The sequence below is a fragment of the Vipera berus genome, assembly GCF_964194415.1.
Source record: "Vipera berus genome assembly, chromosome: 1".
NCBI classification, from domain to species: domain Eukaryota; kingdom Metazoa; phylum Chordata; class Lepidosauria; order Squamata; family Viperidae; genus Vipera; species Vipera berus.
The window spans coordinates 175,439,295-175,459,364 of record NC_138202.1 but is presented as its reverse complement, the minus strand read 5'-3'; the positions used below and the strand labels follow the sequence as shown (position 1 = coordinate 175,459,364).

The following is a 20,070-nucleotide window of genomic DNA, read 5'->3' as shown; positions in this document are numbered from 1 at the left end:
TAAAACTGGACTCAGAAAAGTGGAAAAATCTCCAACTGTCAATATTGGGGAGAATAGCTACAATTAAAATGAATGTTTTTACCAAAATAACTTTTTCTATTTCAAACCATCCCAGTAAAATTAGAAAAAGCCTTCTTTGATGAACTAAATACTACAATATTGAAATTTATTTGGCAAGGAAAAAAAGAATGAATCAAAGTGAAAATGCTACAGGATGTTAGAGAAAGGGGAGGATTTGGACTCCCAGATTGGAAGTTACATTACCAAGCAGCTATTTTAACGTGGATTAAAGAATGGATAACACTTAGAAATAAAAGACTACAGTATTATAACTGGAGCGGCATGACTTACAGATTGGCTGGCATGCCTTCCTATGGTATGGGAAGAACAAAGCACATAGATACTTCCAGAGCCATGCCATAAGAAATGCCCTTCTTTTAGAATGGGAAAAAAATAAAAGAAAAAAAATTATATTAAGATACCTGAATAGCTTTCAACAATGGAAGTCTTCGCTTACCCAAATTTTATTAACTATGAGAAACTTGTAACATATAAAGACTTATAGGACAATGAAGGAAAATTGAAATCTAGACAAGATCTACAGCAACAAGGTATTAACCTAGCATGGTGGCCATACCTACAAATTCAAACAAGATATGAAAAAGATGTGAAAATAATGGCATTTTACAAGGAACAGACAGAACTAGATCTTATATTGTTAAAAAAACATGAAAAGCTGATCCAAAAACTCTATACTTTACTTAATTTAAAGATGGAGGAAGAACAAGTCAAAGAAACAATGATAACTTGGGCAAAAAATGTTGGACATTCTATAGAGCTTGAATGGGAAAAGTTATGGGATAGAAATATTAGACTAAAGCTGTATCATATATAGAAAATTTGTATAAAATGTTCTATAGATGGCACATGACACCAGTGAGATTAGCGAAAATGTTTAAAAACACCTCAAATGTTTGTTGGAAATGTACTTAAAGACCTGATACTTACTACCATATCTGGTGGACATGTCCTAAAGCTAAAAGATTTTGGTTTAAGATACATTTATGGTTGGAAAAGATGATTTAAAAACAAATAGAATTTAAACCAGAATTGTTCTTGCTAGGAATGATAGGTCCTAACTATGACAAGGAGAGCGGTTATTTAATATTACATGTAATAACAGTGGCGAGAATTACCTATGCCTAATACTGGAAAAATGAAAATTTACCGACTGAAGAAGTATTAATAAAGAAAATACTAGATTGTGCAGAAATGGATAGATTAATTTTAGAGATTAATGAGAAAGAGGATTCAGTTTACTATAGAACTTGGATTAAATTTTATCAATGGCTAGATAACCAAATTAGAGAGAAAGGAAGGTGGTATGTATTTTTGAATGTATTCTAGTAAGAAAAATATTACGGATTGAAAACTTAATATTTTTTATTATTGTTTACTATACTTATTATTGCTATCAATCATTAACTCTAATATTCTCATTTATATATATGTACCCAGACAATATGTTGTTTGCCAAACACTGAATGTTATCGGGGGAAACCCCAATCCCTATCCCAACCTTCCCTGTATTCCAATCCCAATCCCCACCCCTTTTTCCTTCCCATCCTTATAAAAACCAAGAAAACCTTTTTAAATAAATAAATAAATAAATAAATAAATAAAAAATAAATAAATAAAAAATAAATAAATAAATAAATAAATAAATAAATAAATAAATAAATAAATAAATAAATAAATCATGTAATTATTCACCATGACGACAGAAGTTTATTTTCAGTCTTATTATCTGATATTTGTCGTGAGCCTGCAATGGGGAGTTGTGCTGTTTGAGATGGCATAGTGATGACAAAATGATACACTGAGATAAACAGTCAGTTCCCCTGTTGGTGCAAGGAAATTATCTCTGTGAGGTAGAACAGAAAAAATGTAGCTATCTAAATTTGGTTCAGATATAAGGGAAACTTCCCTGGCGATATCAAAGAACAGTCTGCCAATGAAAGTTGTGGATTCTGGTTCTTGGAGATTTTTAAGAAGAGGCTGGACAACCATCTCTCGTGGATGGTATAGGAGGTAGTTAGGCCAGAGGAACTTTGTGCCCCTTCCAATGCTATGAACCTTTGATTCTATGAAGTGTTGTTTATCCAGGGCCTTAGAAGTTTTGCCCCTTCCAGCCAAGCTCCCCAACTGGAAATAAATCTGGCTGGGCAATCAGGCTTAGGAGTATTTATTGGGGGAAATATTCTGGTTTCTCTTCAGATCTTATAAATCTTTTACCTTTTAATTACCATAGAAGAGGTTCAGATCCCTCTCCTTTCTGTCAATTCTACTCTGCAAATGAAGACTGACATATCTTTCTTATATTTGCAAATGCCAAAGCAATATTGTGGCCTTACTCTAAATTATGGTAAAGGCTTCAACACACCTTTTTTGCAATCCTTTATTTACCTTATCAGGTGGAAGATCAAGGCAGTCAGCCACAACTGCTATCCACATTTCCGCACTTAAGGCTGATTGTCCAAATCCAAACCCTCGAAATGCAGTATTTGATGGTAAATTTGTCTTGCAGGCCCATCCTTGACTTCGGAAGTTGGGAATATCATATGCATTACAACATTTTAGTACCACATACTCTATTACCTAATGGATAAGAGTAGATAATAAACTTGTTAATTAACATATCTTATGGAATTACCCTCATATTTTAATTCTCAGCATGCTTGGGTTCCTGCTGTCACTATTTATCTTCTATCTTTCAATCTTCTGTCTATCTTCCAAGAGGCTAACACCTGACATTTTGGGCATTTATACCCAGTGCTGTCATTTATCGTATGGCACAGAGACTTGATGACTACAGAATTCAGCCCACCCTCCCTTTTTTAAAAACTTCAAGTATTAAAACATGGACATTCGATGTGAAAGGAACTGCAGTCATGGCAATACAGCAGCTTCAACTATGATAAAAAAAGAAAAATATCCAAATAACAATATGCTGGCAGAACACAAAGTGAAGTTGGTCTTCTACAAATGAAGAGCCTTCTATATAAAACATAGATCACAGGATGATTATGTATACAAAACAATTCATAAACACAGCATAAAATATGGATGAAGGTAAACACCCAGTTTATAATCAAATTCAAATCAGTTGTTATTGTGGTCATTAAGCAGCAGAAGGCAAATATAACCATGGGCGTAAAATTGAAATGAAAAGGAGCATCTAGCAGACCATAACCATGCAGGTTCAACTCCTTTTAGTTATTATATGCTTTATTTTATATGCTCAGTCCTTGACTTACAACCACAATCGGGTCCACAATTTCCATTACTAAACAAGGAGGTTGTTAAGTGAATTGCACCCAGTTTTATAACCTTTTTTGGCACAATTGGTAAGTGAATCACTGCAGTTAAGTGAATCACACCGTTATTATGTGAATCTGTCTTCTTCCATTGACTTTGCTTAAAGGTAAAGGTAAAGGTTCCCCTGCACATGCGTGCTAGTCATTTCCAACTCTAGGGGCCGGTGCTCATCTCCGTTTCAAAGCCGAAGAGCCAGCGCTTCTCTGAGGATGTCTCTGTGGTTATGTGGCCGGCATGACTAGATGCCAAAGGCGCATGGAACACTGTTACCTTCCCACCACAGTGGTCACTATTTTTCTACTTGCATTTTTACGTGCTTTCAAACTGCTAGGTTGGCATAAGCTGGGACGAGTAACAGGTGCCGACCTTCTGATTGACAAGCTCAGCGTCCTAACCCACTGAGCCACCACGTCCCTTGACTTTGCTTGTCAGGTCACAAATGGTGATCATGTGACCAAATGATGTTGTAACTGTTGTAAATAGATGCTGGTTGCCAAGCACCCACATTTTGATCATGTGACCATGGGGACACTTATAATTGCAAGGAATGGTTGTAAATCATTTTTTTCAATGTTACTGTACCTTCAAGTGGCCATTAAACAAATGGTTGTAAGATGAGAACAACTTACATGAAGCCATGCAGAACTTGGCTGCCTTATCTATTGTCTTGGGGCTGAGGTTCAATAGCAGGAAATAAGTAGTCCTTGACTTCTGATTTTAACAGAACCCAGAATTTCTGTTGTCAGGCATGACGGTCGTAAGTCAAGGCACCACTTGACCAACATGATTTTATAAGCTTATTTTATTGGAGTTCTAAAGTGAACACTACATTCCTAAGCCAATTCCTTCCTACTGCATGTGCTGGAAACCGGCAAAAAATAATAAATTGCTGTCACATGACCATGGAACCAGCTATAAAAGTGAGCCAGTTCCCAAGTGCTCCAAATGTGGTCCTATGACTGCAGGTGTGCGTGTGGTTGGAACTCTGAACTGGGTTAGAACCTTTTGAGGATCCATTGTGACTTCGAATGGTGGCTAAGCAACTGGTTGTTAAATGATGACTATTTGTATTGTTGGGTGATAAATCCTCTAATACTATTCAGAAACAGAGCAGTTAGGGCTCTATTAAGTTCCTTGTAAAATTGGCAAAATCGCTGAATAAATCCTACCTACTTTGATTCACAGGGACATACTTGCCATGACCAGGGTAATTTTTTTTGTATATACCTTCTGGTACTGCTCCCTGGAGGGCATTGCATTGAACTGTAGCATCTGAAAGCCCTTCTCTGGTTCAGGACATCCAAGTGCAATGAGATATGCAGTTAGTACTATGATATTCTCACACTGTCAGTCAGGAAAAGATGGAGGCTATTGCCTGCATGAATTTGGCGTTCTAGATCAAACAGCTACTGCTTGAGCATCAGTGTTGCTTGAAATCCAGTGATAGTAAATAAGAAGGTGAAGGCCCCAGATGTGATGGCTTGCTATAAACTGCTCGTCTCCCCGTAATTTGAAATCTGTCCTCTAATATCAAGGGGTCAAAACTGTGTTAATCTTAGCTAGCAATTAATATGGTCTGCCATATTCTGGTTCCCCCTCTCACCATTCCAGGCTCCATGTATATGGATCCAGCAGTGGACTTGGAAGATTGCTCTCAGGAATTTGGATTGAGTAAGTTCCAGTGGTACAAAGTTGGGAGATGGCCCGAGCTGCACACTGTATAGTAGCTTTGCTAGGAACTTGGGTTCAAGTCACAGAAAACAGGAGGGAAAAGAACCCAGTACAAATACTCCATGCATTTTCCTTTTTCAATAAAAACATAAGGCTTCCTAAAGCAATCCTACTCCAAATGTCGTGGACCTTTCCAACTTTTTTGAGATTCCAAATGTTCACCAAAGGCTGCAGTGAGTGATGGAAACTCAACTTTTTCCCCCAGTTTCTCGCCATTCACTCTTTCTATTCCATTTTAAAAAGTCATTTTTTCCCCCAGAAAGCAGCAGAGGAAAGGGCTGGAGTAATCTGACCTTAACAAAGAAACTTCTCTGTCCTGAGGAGATGTGGCTTGTAAATCTGAGTTTGTAGTCTGGAATGCATACCAGGTATCTTTCCTTGTTCTTAATTTAAAGAATTCATTTCAACATTTAAATCCATTTAATTCTTTTATAAGATTGAGAATTGCATGATATATCCTAAATAGCATTCCACTCATGTTCAATTTCTGTCGCTTTGCATGTATATTGAGAGCTTCTGCACCAGAGACAAATTCCTTGTGTGTCTAACCACACTTGGCCAAATAAATAAAGTATTCAAGTATTCTATCATCAGCAAATATAAGATTATTTTTCTCTCAGCTAGCACTAAATATATTGTTCCCACCTTTGAGTCTTCTGTTATAAGAAACCTACCATTTCACTTTCATCTGGTGTACATCCACCATTTACGAATAGTAGAAGGTCAACAGCTTCAATTTTGCCATCCTTCATGAATCCCACCTAAAATCAGAACAATGTATTGTTAGAAACACATTACTTCTCTCCTTTCATTGAATCCCCTGAAGTTTATTGGAATTTTCTCTGGGCAACAAAAGCACCAGCATTTATTATGTCTTTAATTTTTTCTTCAACAATTTTGATGGTGCTGAAATGACAATAAACTGTGTGTCAGATAAGCTTTTTTGTTAAGGAGACCATTTGGCTGCTAATGTGTCTCCACTTAGGAAGTCTTCTTGACAGCTTCTCATCTCTTTTGCTTAGGTGGAGATCCTGGAGAGAAATGAGTTAAAGAAGGGAACATTTCAATGATCTCAAACTGTTAATAAATTGGCAGCTATTGCAGGTGAGGAAGCACTAAAACGATACACTTAAACTGCCCAATTTTTGAACCTTTCCTAAAAACAGTCACACATAAAACAGGAAGGAAGGAAGGAAGGAAGGAAGGAAGGAAGGAAGGAAGGAAGGAAGATTCAAGGTACTAGTAATGGTGTTCAAAGCCCTCCATGGCAGGGGGCCGGAGTACCTCAGGGAACACCTGCTGCCGGCATCAAGCTCCCTGCGCCCTGTGCGTTCCCACAGAGAGGGCCTCCTCAGGGTACCACCGATCAGAGAATGTTGATTGGTGGCCCCCAGGGGGAGATCCTTCTCTGTGGGCGCTCTGGAGCTATGGAATCAGTTACCGGTAGAGCTCCAGATGGCGCCCGATCTTCGCTCCTTTCATCGCGATCTCAAGACGTTTTTGTTTGTACAAGACGGGCTAGCCTGATGGGGGATTGGTGGGGTTTTTTATTTTTGTATTCTTAATATTATCTTTGGGGTTTTATAATTGTAATATATCAATTGTTTTAATATCGGGCAATTATTTAATTTCTTTTTAATATTTGTAATTTTGTATTTTATTCTTGCCCTGTGAACTGCCCTGAGTCCTCAGGGAGAAGGGCGGTATAGAAATATTATTATTAAATTAAATTAAATTAAGGAAGGAAGGTTGGTTCTGAATGGGAGATTACCAGAGCATGTATGAAAGATATTGACCAAAATAACTCATAAAGATACTTTTTTGCCTTGGGTTAAACCTGCCCTATGTCTAGAAGATGCCTGATTTCTGCATGCTTTCTGCACAGTCCAAGACATTGTGTACAGCAGCAGTACAAGGGGACAGAATAGACCAGAAAGAGAAATTGTGTTTTTGCTGATGGACAAGGACAAAGTAAATCTGTGTGAGGTAATAATTTAGGTACATAAAAGTGCTGCCATTTAAAATCAGAATAGCTTACTTTATATTTTCCATAAAGCGGATGTCGGCCTCCAAGTATTAGCATGTCATCTTGTCGCTCCAGGATAAAACGAACTGGACAACCCGTTCTACAAAAATGTATGCAACATTATGATGAGTTGCTAGGACACCAGAGAACATATGCCATGGTGCAAGGATTTCCAAGCCTTTGGGCTACTTTTGGAATTGTATCAACTTGTTCTGGGCATAAAATATCTCTTATGATAGATATGGTAGTGATAAAATTGGCATTTATCAACAGGCAAACAGATTCTTCTCACTTCAGTTCACATTGCTTTTTACTCCCTCAATCTCTCTCTCTCTCTCTCTCTCTCTCTCTCTCTCTCTCTCTCTCTCTCTCTCTCTCTCTCTCTCTCTCTCTCTCTCTCTCTCTCTCTCTCTCTCTCTCTCTCTCTCCAAACACAGAGTTTTATATCCTGCCTGAGCCAGTCTGATCTAGTGGTTACAGCAACAGACTGGAAAGCAGAAGACTGTGAGTTCAGTCCCGCCACATTTTCCTATGAGGCAGATGTGGCTGAGAGAGGGTGGTTGGTCCAGTATTATCAATGGGCTTCTCTGACTAGGGATAGATTAGAGACTGGGAGTCCTCAGTGCCAGCCTAACATTTTAGCTACTGTACCTCACTGGTTTTTATGTTTTAAAAATGCCTACAGGCAAGTGCAGCCCTAGGAATATATGATAAACATAAAAACAGGTGAGGTATTGAAGTTGACAAAAGGGCCCCAAAGTTGTGTATGAACAGACTGGTGTTTGTGGGAGACACAGTTAGAAAACAAGCCATTTGGTATCAAACGTTTTATATATGTTTTATACACAAGCAGTATAAATATCACAATTTCTGTATACAACAGCTCAACAGACACCAAGTTTCTACCTAAGTCCAAAAAGGTGATGTGTGAGAACTGGAGCATATCAACAATTACTGTATCAGATTATTAGGATCTTTAGCTGTATTTCATTGATAACATAATTGCAGCATTCAAAAAAGCTGATGAAAGAAAGAGACATGCAGCCATCTAATTTATATGGAAGGTACATTATAGCCAATACTGTACTGCTATTAAATGTGTTGCAACTTCTAAAAACAGTTAAATTTTAAAGCAGCCACCTGTCTTCTTATATATAACATAAGAAGGATGAGGCTGAGTGCAAAGTCGCGTGGCATACACTACACTGAGTATTCAGGATAGGTAGAGTCTCTGAGCCTCTATAGCTCCACAAATTAAATAAATAATTAATTTTCTTCATAGCAAGTTGATGTCTATAATTTTAGAAAACCAGAGAAAATAAACAAGAAACCATTAAATATATGAACTGGGTTTCAGTTATTTGAGATGGTTGCACTTTAGTTTAGCACTTACTTCTTTGCAGCCACTGCTGCTGCCGCTGCAAAAAATGGAGGTTTAGTTGTTTTTCCGCCAAAAGCTCCTCCAACTCGTTTTGTATGGCACATGATCTTATTGCTCTGAACATCTAACACAGAAGCCACTAGCTCCTATAAAAAAGAAAAGCATTCCCAGGTTTGTATACACCTGTTGAGCAGCATATCCCCACTTAATTATTTAGGGCATGTATACCTAGGAACACGTATAATTCCAACTCTATGTATGTATGTATGTATGTATGTATGTATGTATGAATTTGGGGATTCTATCCTTAGGATTGTACATATTGTATATACACATTTCCTTAGAGCCACTGTTATGGTTAGTTAAAGGTTCTTGAAATACTCCAGAACTGTAAAACCTTGTCTTGGGGTAGTGATTTTGGAATTATGCTCATTGGAGCTTCCCCAGCCCTACCTCAATCATTTTGCAAAAGGCCTTTTAGTTTCTGCTCACTGCAATGAATATAAACTGAAGAAGCATGCAGGAGTTGGGGTGAGAGGTTCCTGATGTATGCTGTCACAAAGTACAGGTTCCTGTTTCAACACTAGTTCACCTTAAACTGAAAAGTAATCAGCACTATCATTTTGAAACTTAGATTGTTTAAATAATAAAGAAGCAATATTGTGTTTTGATAGCCTTTACTGCCTACCTTGTTGTTTTAAATCTGTATTTAATTTTTGTAAATCACATGTTATAACGAGGTGGCTCAGTGGGTTAGGATGCTGAGCTTGTCGATCAGATGGTCGGCAGTTCAGCGGGTTGAATCCCAAGTGCTGCGTAACAGAGTGAGCGCCTGTTACTCGTCCCAGCTTCTGCCAACCTAGCAGTTCGAAAGCACGTAAAAATGCAAGTAGAAAAATAGGGTCCACTACGGTGGGAAGGTAACAGCGTTCTGTGCATCTTTGGCATCTAGTCATGCCGGCCACATGACCACGGAGACGTCCTTGGACAAGCGCTGGCTGTTCGGCTTTGAAACGGAGATGAGCACTGGCCCCTAGAGTTGGAAACGACTAGCACGCATGTGCGGGGGAACCTTTACCTTTCTATAACCCTACATATGCTTTTCAAAAGGCAACCAGACTTTCTTTGTTTGAAGACATTTTGCTTCTCATCCGACGTGTCAATGCTTTAACAATGGATGTTCCAGCTCTGACAACTGATGGAAATTGCAGCCATTTTCACTTTGCTTTTAACATGCTTTTTCTTCTGTTTAAAAATCAGGTGTAGAGAGGGGGTTGGGGCGAATGCTTGAGCTCAGCTAGCCATAATAATAATGCAGCTCGTGGGAACTCAAGGACACAAACTGATAACATTTTGGTGGGCTGAGGAGCTGTGGAGAGAGCCCTTGCTTCAGGCTAATTGGAGAATGTGATTAAGGACTACTTCATGGGGGTGGGAGTTGCAGTTTGTTACTTTGTATCCAGGGGAAGGGAATCTAGTTTTGGGTTCAGCTATGTAGTGCTGATACTTTGTTTCCTGAATACAATGATCTTTAAGGAAGAATTTTTGCCTTGAAGTTCTTTTGATGGGTTTCATCTGTTGGAACCATGACATCTTGGATGAGAAGTGAAACATCTTTGAGGAAAAAAAGAAAGTCCAGTTGCCTTTTGAAAAGGACCTTTTGGGACAACCATGACCTGGATGACTGAGAATCTCCATGGACACCTGGTTACAAATACAAAATAAACAGAGGCAATAAAACCAACTAATATTGATATTGTTATTAATGAACACCAAAACCAATACAATTTTAGAGCATATTTGGAAGAGTGGGTACGTGACTTGTCTTGCCTCACAGTTGCTGCTGAATCAATGGCAAAACCTCAGTTATCTCACCTGTACATGTGCAGCATCCTGAGTGGACACATATATATCCATAGTATTATCTTCTTTTCTTGGAATGACACACACACTATTTGTTTCCAGGTAAAAATGTTCTTGACCCCCAATGTGGATTTCACCTATTAAAAACAATAGTATCAGGGAGATGATTAGTATCTGATTTCATTATTTACTTCAAGCTAGATTCTATGTTTGCCTTCCTAAGTCTGTATCTCTCTGGATGCTTTGGATCAACTCTCAGACTTCCCAATACAGTTTGGGAATTCTTGAAAGATCATCAAATAACAGACAAAATAATAAAAGCAGAATGATAAATAGCAAAGGAATATCAAAGCAGGGAATATTTCATGCCATTATCCTATGATAAATATTTCATTTTAGGCAAACCTTCTGATACAAAATGTCAATGAACTAACTGAATCTGCACTATAGAAATATATTGCTTATTACTGGGACTTCATTGTTATTCAGCATTGATACTTCTTACCTTCAATAATTTTGTGCACTGTCTGAAATGCTTTTTCCACATTTCCTCTTTCAACTTTTTTATCTTTCGCTAAGAAGGATCCATGATTAATTGCTTCCTGGAATAGAGAAGGAATTTTTGAGATCAAGTTCTAGAACCCAGGAGATACTACAGAATTAATGTCTCACATTTTGTCTCGGTACAATTGCATTGACTTTACTCTAGTTAAGAAATTGTCTCATTGCAAATATGAACACAACTGGCTTCTTCCCAGTTCATGAAATACCTGATCATCAAAATAAAATATCTGTCATGAAAAAAATCCCCCCCCCCCAAACTGTATTCTTTCATACTGGCCAAAGGAAGGGACATTGCCTGTGTGCTGTGAGTAGCACTCAGCTCCTAATTCTTAATTTCTAAAAGAGTTTATTCAGCTTCGTGTGTATAAGTGGGAAACATATTTCAGATAAATATATGGTATAACATACTGGCTTTGTTGAGTTGTGCTATCTTTCTGTGAGCCAACATATCATTATCTTTCTTGACATCAGCAAGATGAAGAAAGTGATGCCTGCCCTTCTTAGGGATGATTAGTGAATTTCTGATCCACGCTGCCTGGACTGATGTTATTTGAAATTAAAATTATTTCCTGATTTATTCTAGTGTAGTTTTTAAAATAAGGTCTTACTCAATTGCAAAATACATTTAAAACACATCTGTTACACCTATCCAGACATGCATACAGGACTTTTGGATCAACAATGCATATGTTGTGAGAAACCGTGTGCTTATAAACATGCTTGTGTGTATGTTTAAATTATAGAAACACAATAGAAGCAACCAGAATTACATATGTCAAAGTGAGGCAGGCTGGATATCATCATCATCATCATCATCATCATCATCATCATCATCATCATCATCATCAGAATAGAGCTGGAAAGGACCTTGGAGGTCTTCTAGTCCAACCCCCTGCTCAAGCAGGAGTCCTATATCATTTCAGACAAGTGGCTGGCCAGTCTCTTGTTTAAAACCTCAAGTGATGAAGAACCCACAATGTCTGAAGGCAAGCTGTTCCACTGGTTAATTGTCCTCACTGTTAGGAAGTTTCTCCTTAATTCCAGGTTGCTTCTCTCCTTGATTAGTCTCCATCCATTGTTTCTTGTCCTACCTTCTGGTGCTTTGGAAAATAAATTGACCCCCTCCTCCTTGTGGCAGCCTCTCAAATACTGGAATACTGCTATCATGTCCCCCCTAATCCTTCTTTTCTCTAGACTGGCCATTTCCAAATCCTGCAATGGTTCTTCATATGTTTTAGTCTCCAGGCCTTTAATCACCTTACTTGCTCTTCCTTGCACTTTTTCCAAAGTCTCAACATCTTTTTTGTAATGTGGTGACCAAAACTGGATGCAGTACTCCAGATGTGGCCTTACTAAGGCTTTATAAAATAGTACTAATACTTCAAGTGATTTTGATTCTATGCCTATGTTTATACAACCAAGGATTGTATCAGCTTTTTTTTGGCTGCTATGGCACACTGCTGACTCATGTTTAAGTGATCATCCACTAGGACTCAAAGGTCCCTCTCACAGTTACTGTTTTTGAGCCAGGTTTTGCCTAATCGGTACTTGTACCTTTGATTTTTCCTGCCCAGGTGTAAAACCTTGCTTTTCTGCACATTAAATATCATTTTTTGGATAGGGCCCATTGTTCAACTCTGTCAAGATCTTTTTTGGATTCTGAGCTTGTCTTCTGGGGTGTTGGCTATTCCAGCCAGCTTAGTCTCATCTGCAAATTTGATGAGATTCCCTTCTATTCCCTCATCTAAGTCATTTATGAAGACAGAACCTTGTGATATCCCACTGCTTATTTCCCTTCATGTAGATGAAGTACCATTAAGGACTACTCGTTGAGTATGGTTTGTCAGCCAGTTACAAATCCAGATATCAATGATCTGATTGCTTAATGTTTTGGGTTGAAAGGAGTCAATCAGCAGAGCTACTGCTGATTACAAATCAGAGATTTTCCATTAGGAAATCCTTAAAATTGGAGAGATACAATTGGTATGTGAGAGAAGGGACGAAGCTTTCCTAAAACCCATTGATGGGGAACCTACAGAGGATCCCTGTACCTGCTCTTGTTAGCACATGAAAAATGAGCCCCTCGTGCATCAATTGAACATGATGTAATTTAGGTTCACCTTGGCTTTACTGGGCAAATATACATCAAGAATAAAGGTGTCACAGAGCTCTTCTCTTCTTCCTTACTTCTTTGTTCTTTTGGTAACAATTTGATTCTTTATTGCATCAGACATTCCTCAAAAATGCCTAGAGAGACTAATAAACACAGCTTCACATTCAGTGACCTGTGGTGCCCCTAAAAGCCATAAGAGATCCTGGATGACAATCAGCACACCTCCAGACATGCCCAGAGTCTTGACTGATGCCACACCTGAAACCCAGTTGGACATACCTCCGAAAGCATTACCCCTTTGTGGGCCTTGTCAGGTCTCAGTGATACAGCCAGGTTGGCCCTCTCATTGATGAATAAATCACCAGTGAGGGAGACCAGATTGCAGGCAGCTTGGCACTGAAAAGCAGCAGGCAAAAACCAGGGCCACTGAAGGTTTGCTGACAGGGGACAGGGGCTATGATCTTGGTTAAACAGTTAAGGAAATAGTCACCAAAATGAAGAAAGTTTACCTCAATTGTCAGAATCACTTCCAGATCTTGATAGTCGATTTTCACTTTTTTTGCAGCTTCTTTTGCACATTCAAAAGATGTTGCGACGACACCACATATAATATGCCCAATGAATATTACCTGCATAAAACCCAAACCATAGAAACTGCATGACTTTTGAATACAGTACAGTAAAAACATGATTTGATTTATCTCTATAAACTTGTTGTAAGGTTATTTGTCTTTTTTAAAAACAAAGTTCAAGGTTAGAACAAATTTTTCTCTCCGCTTCCCACAGGTCTTGTGCACCCCTAATCTTCTCCTGAAGAGTTGTGTGGAAACCTTTGGCTGTTCCAGCCCTAATAAGCAGGCATATACATAGAATGAAGGCTATTGCTAAGCACATTGGTTTGTGCTTAAATTGTAAGCCGCCCTGAGTCTTCAGAGAAGGGCGGGATATAAATGGGATTAAAATAAAAATAAATAAATAAATAAATGGTGGGGAGTGCTCAAATCAGTAGCTATTTCTCCTTGCTTGATGTGTTAGTTAAGATGGTGATGATGATGTTATCCATTCAGTCATGTCCGATTCTTGACGATTCTATGGGCCAGGTCTTTCCACATCTTCTGATCTTGCACTGCTTCTTTGAGTTTTTGTATGCTCTGGCCAGTGTTATTTTTGATGTTTTCCAGCCATCGTGTTCTTTGGCAGCCTGGCTTTCTTTTACTGCTAACTCTTCCCAACTTAATTGCTTTCTCCAGTGAATTCCCCTACATGACAAAATAGGTGAAACATAGTTTTGTGATTTTTCTTTCTAGTGACATGTCTGGTGTTATGGACTTCAGTACTTGCTTGATGGTCACTGTGCTGTCTAGGGAATATGCAGAAGCCTCCTCCAGCACCACAACTCAAATGGGTCAATTTTCTTTCTGTTTTGCTTACAGGTAGCTATGGGAAATACAAAAGGGTGGACTAACCAATATTTGGTTGCCAGGCTGATGTCCTTGCTTTTCCATATTCAGCTTATGTTCATCATTGCTATGCAACCCAGTGCAATCCAACGTTTTATTTCTGAGCTGCGTTCACTTCTTTGAGTGATTTGCAACCCTAGGAAAGTGAAGTTTTCCACGCATTCTAGCTTTTCAACATCAAATTCTATTTTGACATTTCCAGTCTTGCAGTGGTCTTTTTGATGTTCACTTTCATTTTCTTCTTTGATTTTCTTGATCAGATGTTCCAGGCCTTCTTTGGTTTTTTTATAGGAGATTTGTATTGTCAGCATATTGAAGATTGTTGATGTTTCTTCCTCCAATCTTTACCCCAATTTTTGATTCTTCGAGATCTAGCTTCCTCATGATTATTTTGGAATACAGATTGAATAAAAAAGGGGAGAGAATGCAACCTTATCACTCCTTTCTCTATCTTAAACCAATCACAGTCTCCATAGGATGTTTGCACAGTGGCTTCCTGATTTGTGTACAGTGATTTCACCAAGTTGATCAGATGTGTTGGTAGCCTCAGGTCTTGTAGGGCTCTCCATAGCTTCTCATGACCAACACTATTGAAGACTTTCTTGTAGTCAATATAGCACATGTAAATGATAGTTTGATAGTCACAAGATTTTTCCGTGTTAGTTTATTCCACCAAAATCAATAATTTCCATTATTCTAAAAGGTTGAGCAAGCAGGATACAGGAAGTGCTCAACTTATAACCATTTATTTAGTGACCATTCAGAGTAACAATACCACTGAAAAAAGTGATATATCACCAGTGTTCATAATTGCAACTGTTGCCGCATCCCCATGGACATGTGATCAAAATTCAGATCCTTGGCAACTGGCATGTATTTAAGAGAGTTGCACTGTCCTGGGATCATGTGTTCTGGCTCCCAGAACTAAAATGCTTTGTAGTTCCAGATTCCAGACAGTTTAACTCAATGAAAATAATTTTAAAACAAATATTTATTGTCCAGGAACTTTAAGCAAAGACTTACATTTTGCAGTAAAGACATCCAGTCGTGGAAACATATTAATGTTCATATTTGTTCATTCTCGTAATGTAAAAAAGGAGTGGTTTCTCCATTTCAGCTAAGCATTGCTGAGCATTGTTACGGATGCTATTCGAAGCATGCACGATGGTTGATTAAAACAAAGGCTTTACAACCTGGCACATATCCAGGATGTCCTGCGACAAACTTTGAAGCTCCTCTCACTGACTATATAAGATATAGGCCTAACTAACAACTAGACTACATTTCCCAGAAGCCAGCTCTTAAGGAAATGGTGTTTAACCATTTGAATGCTAAATGTTCTTACATTGTTGTTGTTAGTTGCGAAGTCGTGTCCGACCCATCGCGACCCTATGGACAATGTTCCTCCAGGCTTTCCTGTCCTCTACCATCTTCTGGAGTCCATTTAAGCTCACGCCTACTGCTTCAGTGACTCCATCCAGCCACCTCATTCTCTGTCGTCCCCTTCTTCTATTGCCCTCAATCTTTCCCAGCATTAGGCTCTTCTCCAGTGAGTCCTTCCTTCTCATTAGGTGGCCAAAGTATTTGAGTTTTAGCTTCAGGATCTGGCCTTCTAAAGAGCAGTCAGGGTTGATCTCCTCTAGGACTGACCGGTTTGATCGCCTTGCAGTCCAAGGGACTCGCAGGAGTCTTCTCCAGCACCATAGTTCAAAGGCCTCAATTCTTTTGCGCTCAGCCTTTCTTATGGTCCAACTTTCACTGCCATACATTGCAACTGGGAAGACCATAGCCTTGACTATATGCACTTTTGTTGACAGGGTGATGTCTCTGCTTTTTAGTGTGCTGTCTAGATTTGCCATGGCTTTCCTCCCGAGGAGCAAGCGTCTTTTAATTTCTTGACTACAGTCCCCATCTGCAGTGATCTTGGAGCCCAGGAAAATAAAATCTGTCACTACCTCCATTTCTTCCCCATCTATTTGCCAGGAATTGAGAGGGCCGGATGCCATGATCTTGGTTTTCTTAATGTTTAGTTTCAACCCAACTTTTGCACTCTCCTTCTTCACTCGCAACAAGAGACTCTTCAGTTCCTCTTCACTTTCTGCCATTAGAGTGGTATCATCTGCATATCTTAGGTTGTTGATATTTCTTCCAGCAATCTTAATTCCAACTTTTGACTCCTCTAGCCCTGCCTTTCTCATGATGTGCTCTGCATATAAGTTAAATAGGCAAGGCGACAGTATACAGCCTTGCCGGACACCTTTCCCAATTTGGAACCAATCACCGGTTCCGTGTCCAGTTCTCACTGTTGCTTCTTGGCCCGCATATAGGTTTCTCAAGAGACAAATAAGATGTTCTGGTATTCCCATCTCTTTAAGAACTTGCCACAGTTTGTTATGATCCACACAATCAAAGGCTTTAGCATAGTCAATGAAGCAGAAGTAGATGTTTTTCTGGAACTCTCTAGCTTTCTCCATGATCCAGCGTATGTTGGCTATTTGATCTCTAGTTCCTCTGCCTCTTCGAAATCCTGCCTGTACTTCTGGTAGTTCTCGATCCACATACTGCTGGAGTCTAACTTGTAGGATTTTAAGCATAACTTTACTAGCATGAGAAATGAGTGCAATGGTGCGATAGTTTGAACATTCTTTGGCACTGCCTTTCTTTGGAATTGGAATGTAAACTGATCTTTTCCAATCCTGTGGCCACTGTTGAGTTTTCCAAATTTGCTGGCAAATTGAGTGTAGCACTTTTACTGCATCGTCTTTTAAGATTTTGAATAGCTCAGCTGGAATACTGTCACCTCCACTAGCTTTGTTGTTGCTCAGCTTTTCTAAGGCCCACTTCACTTCACATTCTAGGATGTCTGGCTCGAGGTCAGTGACCACCTCATTGTGATTATCAGGGACGTTAAGCTCATTCTTGTATAGTTCTTCTGTGTAATTTTGCCATCTCTTCTTAATCTCTTCTGCCTCTGTTAGGTCCCTGCCATTTTGCTCCTTTATCATGCCCATTTTTGCATTGAACGTTCCCTTCATCTCTCCAATTTTCTTGAAAAGATCTCTGGTCCTCCCTATTCTATTGTTTTCTTCTATTTCTTTGCACTGTTCATTTAAGAAGGCATTCTTATCTCTTCTAGCTATTCTCTGGAATTCTGCATTCAATTGGGCGTATCTTTCTTTTTCTCCCTTGCCTTTTGCTTCCCTCCTTTCCTCAGCTATTTGCAAAGCTTCCTCAGACAGCCATTTTGCTTTCTTGCATTTCTTTTTCTTTGGGATGGTTTTGGTTGCTACCTCTTGTACAATGTTGCGAACCTCTGTCCATAGTTCTTCAGGCACCCTGTCTATCAGATCTAATTCCTTAAATCTATTTGTCACCTCTACTGTATATTGAACAGGGATATGATTTAATTCATACCTGACTGGCCTAGCGCTTTTCCCTACTTTCTTTAATTTAAGCCTAAACTTTGCAACAAGAAGCTCATGGTCTGAGCCACAGTCAGCTCCTGGTCTTGTTTTTACTGACTGTATAGAGTTTCTCCATCTTTGGCTGCAGAGCATATAGTCAATCTGATTTCTGTGTTGACCGTCTGGTGATGTCCATGTGTAGAGCCGTCTCTTGGGTTGTTGGAAAAGAGTGTTTGCTATGACCATCGTATTCTCTTGACAAAATTCTATCAGCCTGTGCCCTGCTTCATTTTGTACTCCAAGGCCAAACTTGCCTGTTATTCCGGTTATCTTTTGGCTTCCTACTTTAGCATTCCAATCCCCCATGATGATAAGGACATCATTTTTTGGTGTTAGTTCTATAAGGTGCTGTAGGGCTTCATAGAACCGGTCAATTTCATCCTCTTCAGCACCGGTGGTTGGGGCATAGACTTGGACTACTGTGATATTGAATGGTTTGCCTTGGATTCGAACTGAGATCATTCTGTCATTTTGAGGATTGTATCCCAGTATTGCTTTTCCTACTCTTTTATTGACTTACATGTTCTTACATACAGTTCTCTTAAGGATGCAGCATTAGCCCTGTAAATGCTAAATACAGTAACACAGTTCTTAATTCCTAAGCTAGCTATAATAACGGACCAGCTGAGTATATACTGGTCCAGCACATCATGTGATTGCCGTTTATAATCTTCTCAGCTGGCTTCTGACAAGCAAAGTCAATCGAGGAAGCCAGATTCGCTTAACAATTGCATTATTAATTTAGCAACTGCAGTGATTTGCATAACCACTGTGGCAAAAAGGTCATAAAATGAGACAAAACTCTCTTAACAGCTGCCTTGCTTCATAATGAAAATTTTGAGCTCAATTGTGGTTGTAAACCGAGGTCTACCTATAATTGCAAATCTGTATCTTGGGTAAAGAAACCCTAGAACAAGAAGAAATTCCTATATTAGCTAATATGGGCATAAATCGTGCATAAAGCTAGACTGTTACATAGAAATAAAATATCAAATAAGAATTACTTCATCTTCTGCAAACACATCCTCTTTGCCATCACCATTTTTTCCTGGAATGTCTTGAGCTGTTACTATATCAACCACACCAGGTACTTTCAAGGCTTCTGATATATCAATGGCTCTGGGGGAAAAAAGAAGAAATATGTCCCATTTAGCTCAGTCCAAGGAATTAGACGAATGCTGTAATGTACAGTACATACCTGTTTTCTTTCTTTTTGTTTAAAAAAATGTTTTTATTGATTTTTAATGCAATTTAAAAGTACTTATTCAACAAAGGTGTTGTCTGAGTTTGTCAATCACTAATTCTTCCTAATCCCTTATTCTTTTCTCCAGTGATTGATAAAGTAAGTCCCAAGTTTGAAAGTACTCTTTTTGTTATTTTTCTTTCAGCCCCAAAATAAGTCTGTCCATTTCAGCACAATCTAGTATTTTTTTAAATTATTTCTTCCTCTGGTGGTATTTCTTCATTTTTCCAATATTATGTGAATATGATTCTTGCTGCTGTTATCACATGTAAAATCAAGTATATACTTCATTTGTCAAGCTTTTCTGGAGTACATACCTGTTTTCTAACCTCAAGTAAACATCAATGACAAAAACCTATACTTTTCTTTATCTATCACTCCAAGCAATTTAAGACTACACCAGACAGTCTAGAAATTGTCTTCCGGCTTCAGTTTCTGATTTTACCTAGTTAACTATAAACAAACAGTGGCCTAATTCAGACTGAGCGTGTTGTTCAAAGGAAAGAAATCATTAATATGCATTCTTCCTAGAGCTAAGAGAGAACAACTGGTCCGAAGTCACCCAGCTGGCTTTAACTGTTTGGCATAGATTGTATCAGAGATTTTGTTTTACACTTATTTATTCTTTTAAAATGAGACACTTATACGCTGCTGAAAACTTCAAATATGCAACGTTTAGAAATTTTGTAATATTCCTTTTTCTTCTATATTCAGTTTCTTATTGTTTCTTGTATTTTTTATTTTCCCTTTTTCTTTTTGAGTATCATTTTGTAAAACTAATTATGAAATAAAATAAACAAAGATTGGAAGAAGGGAAGGAAGACAAGGAAAACTGAAAATTAAGAAT

At 38.6% G+C, this 20,070-nt stretch overlaps 1 protein-coding gene across 1 annotated transcript in view; it reads right to left on the bottom strand.

Moving 5' to 3' along the window:
- The window catches only part of AOX1 (aldehyde oxidase 1), an 83,383-nt gene that overhangs the window by 35,662 nt on the left and 27,651 nt on the right, over positions 1 to 20,070 (bottom strand). Inside the window, exons 18-25 of the mRNA XM_081336845.1 lie at positions 18,985 to 19,099; positions 13,566 to 13,685; positions 10,885 to 10,981; positions 10,392 to 10,516; positions 8,529 to 8,662; positions 7,148 to 7,235; positions 5,784 to 5,870; positions 2,467 to 2,658 (exon numbers count right to left, since the gene is read on the bottom strand). Coding sequence (XP_081192971.1) covers positions 2,467 to 2,658; positions 5,784 to 5,870; positions 7,148 to 7,235; positions 8,529 to 8,662; positions 10,392 to 10,516; positions 10,885 to 10,981; positions 13,566 to 13,685; positions 18,985 to 19,099 — 958 coding nt within the window. The remainder of the gene's footprint in view (positions 1 to 2,466; positions 2,659 to 5,783; positions 5,871 to 7,147; positions 7,236 to 8,528; positions 8,663 to 10,391; positions 10,517 to 10,884; positions 10,982 to 13,565; positions 13,686 to 18,984; positions 19,100 to 20,070) is intronic.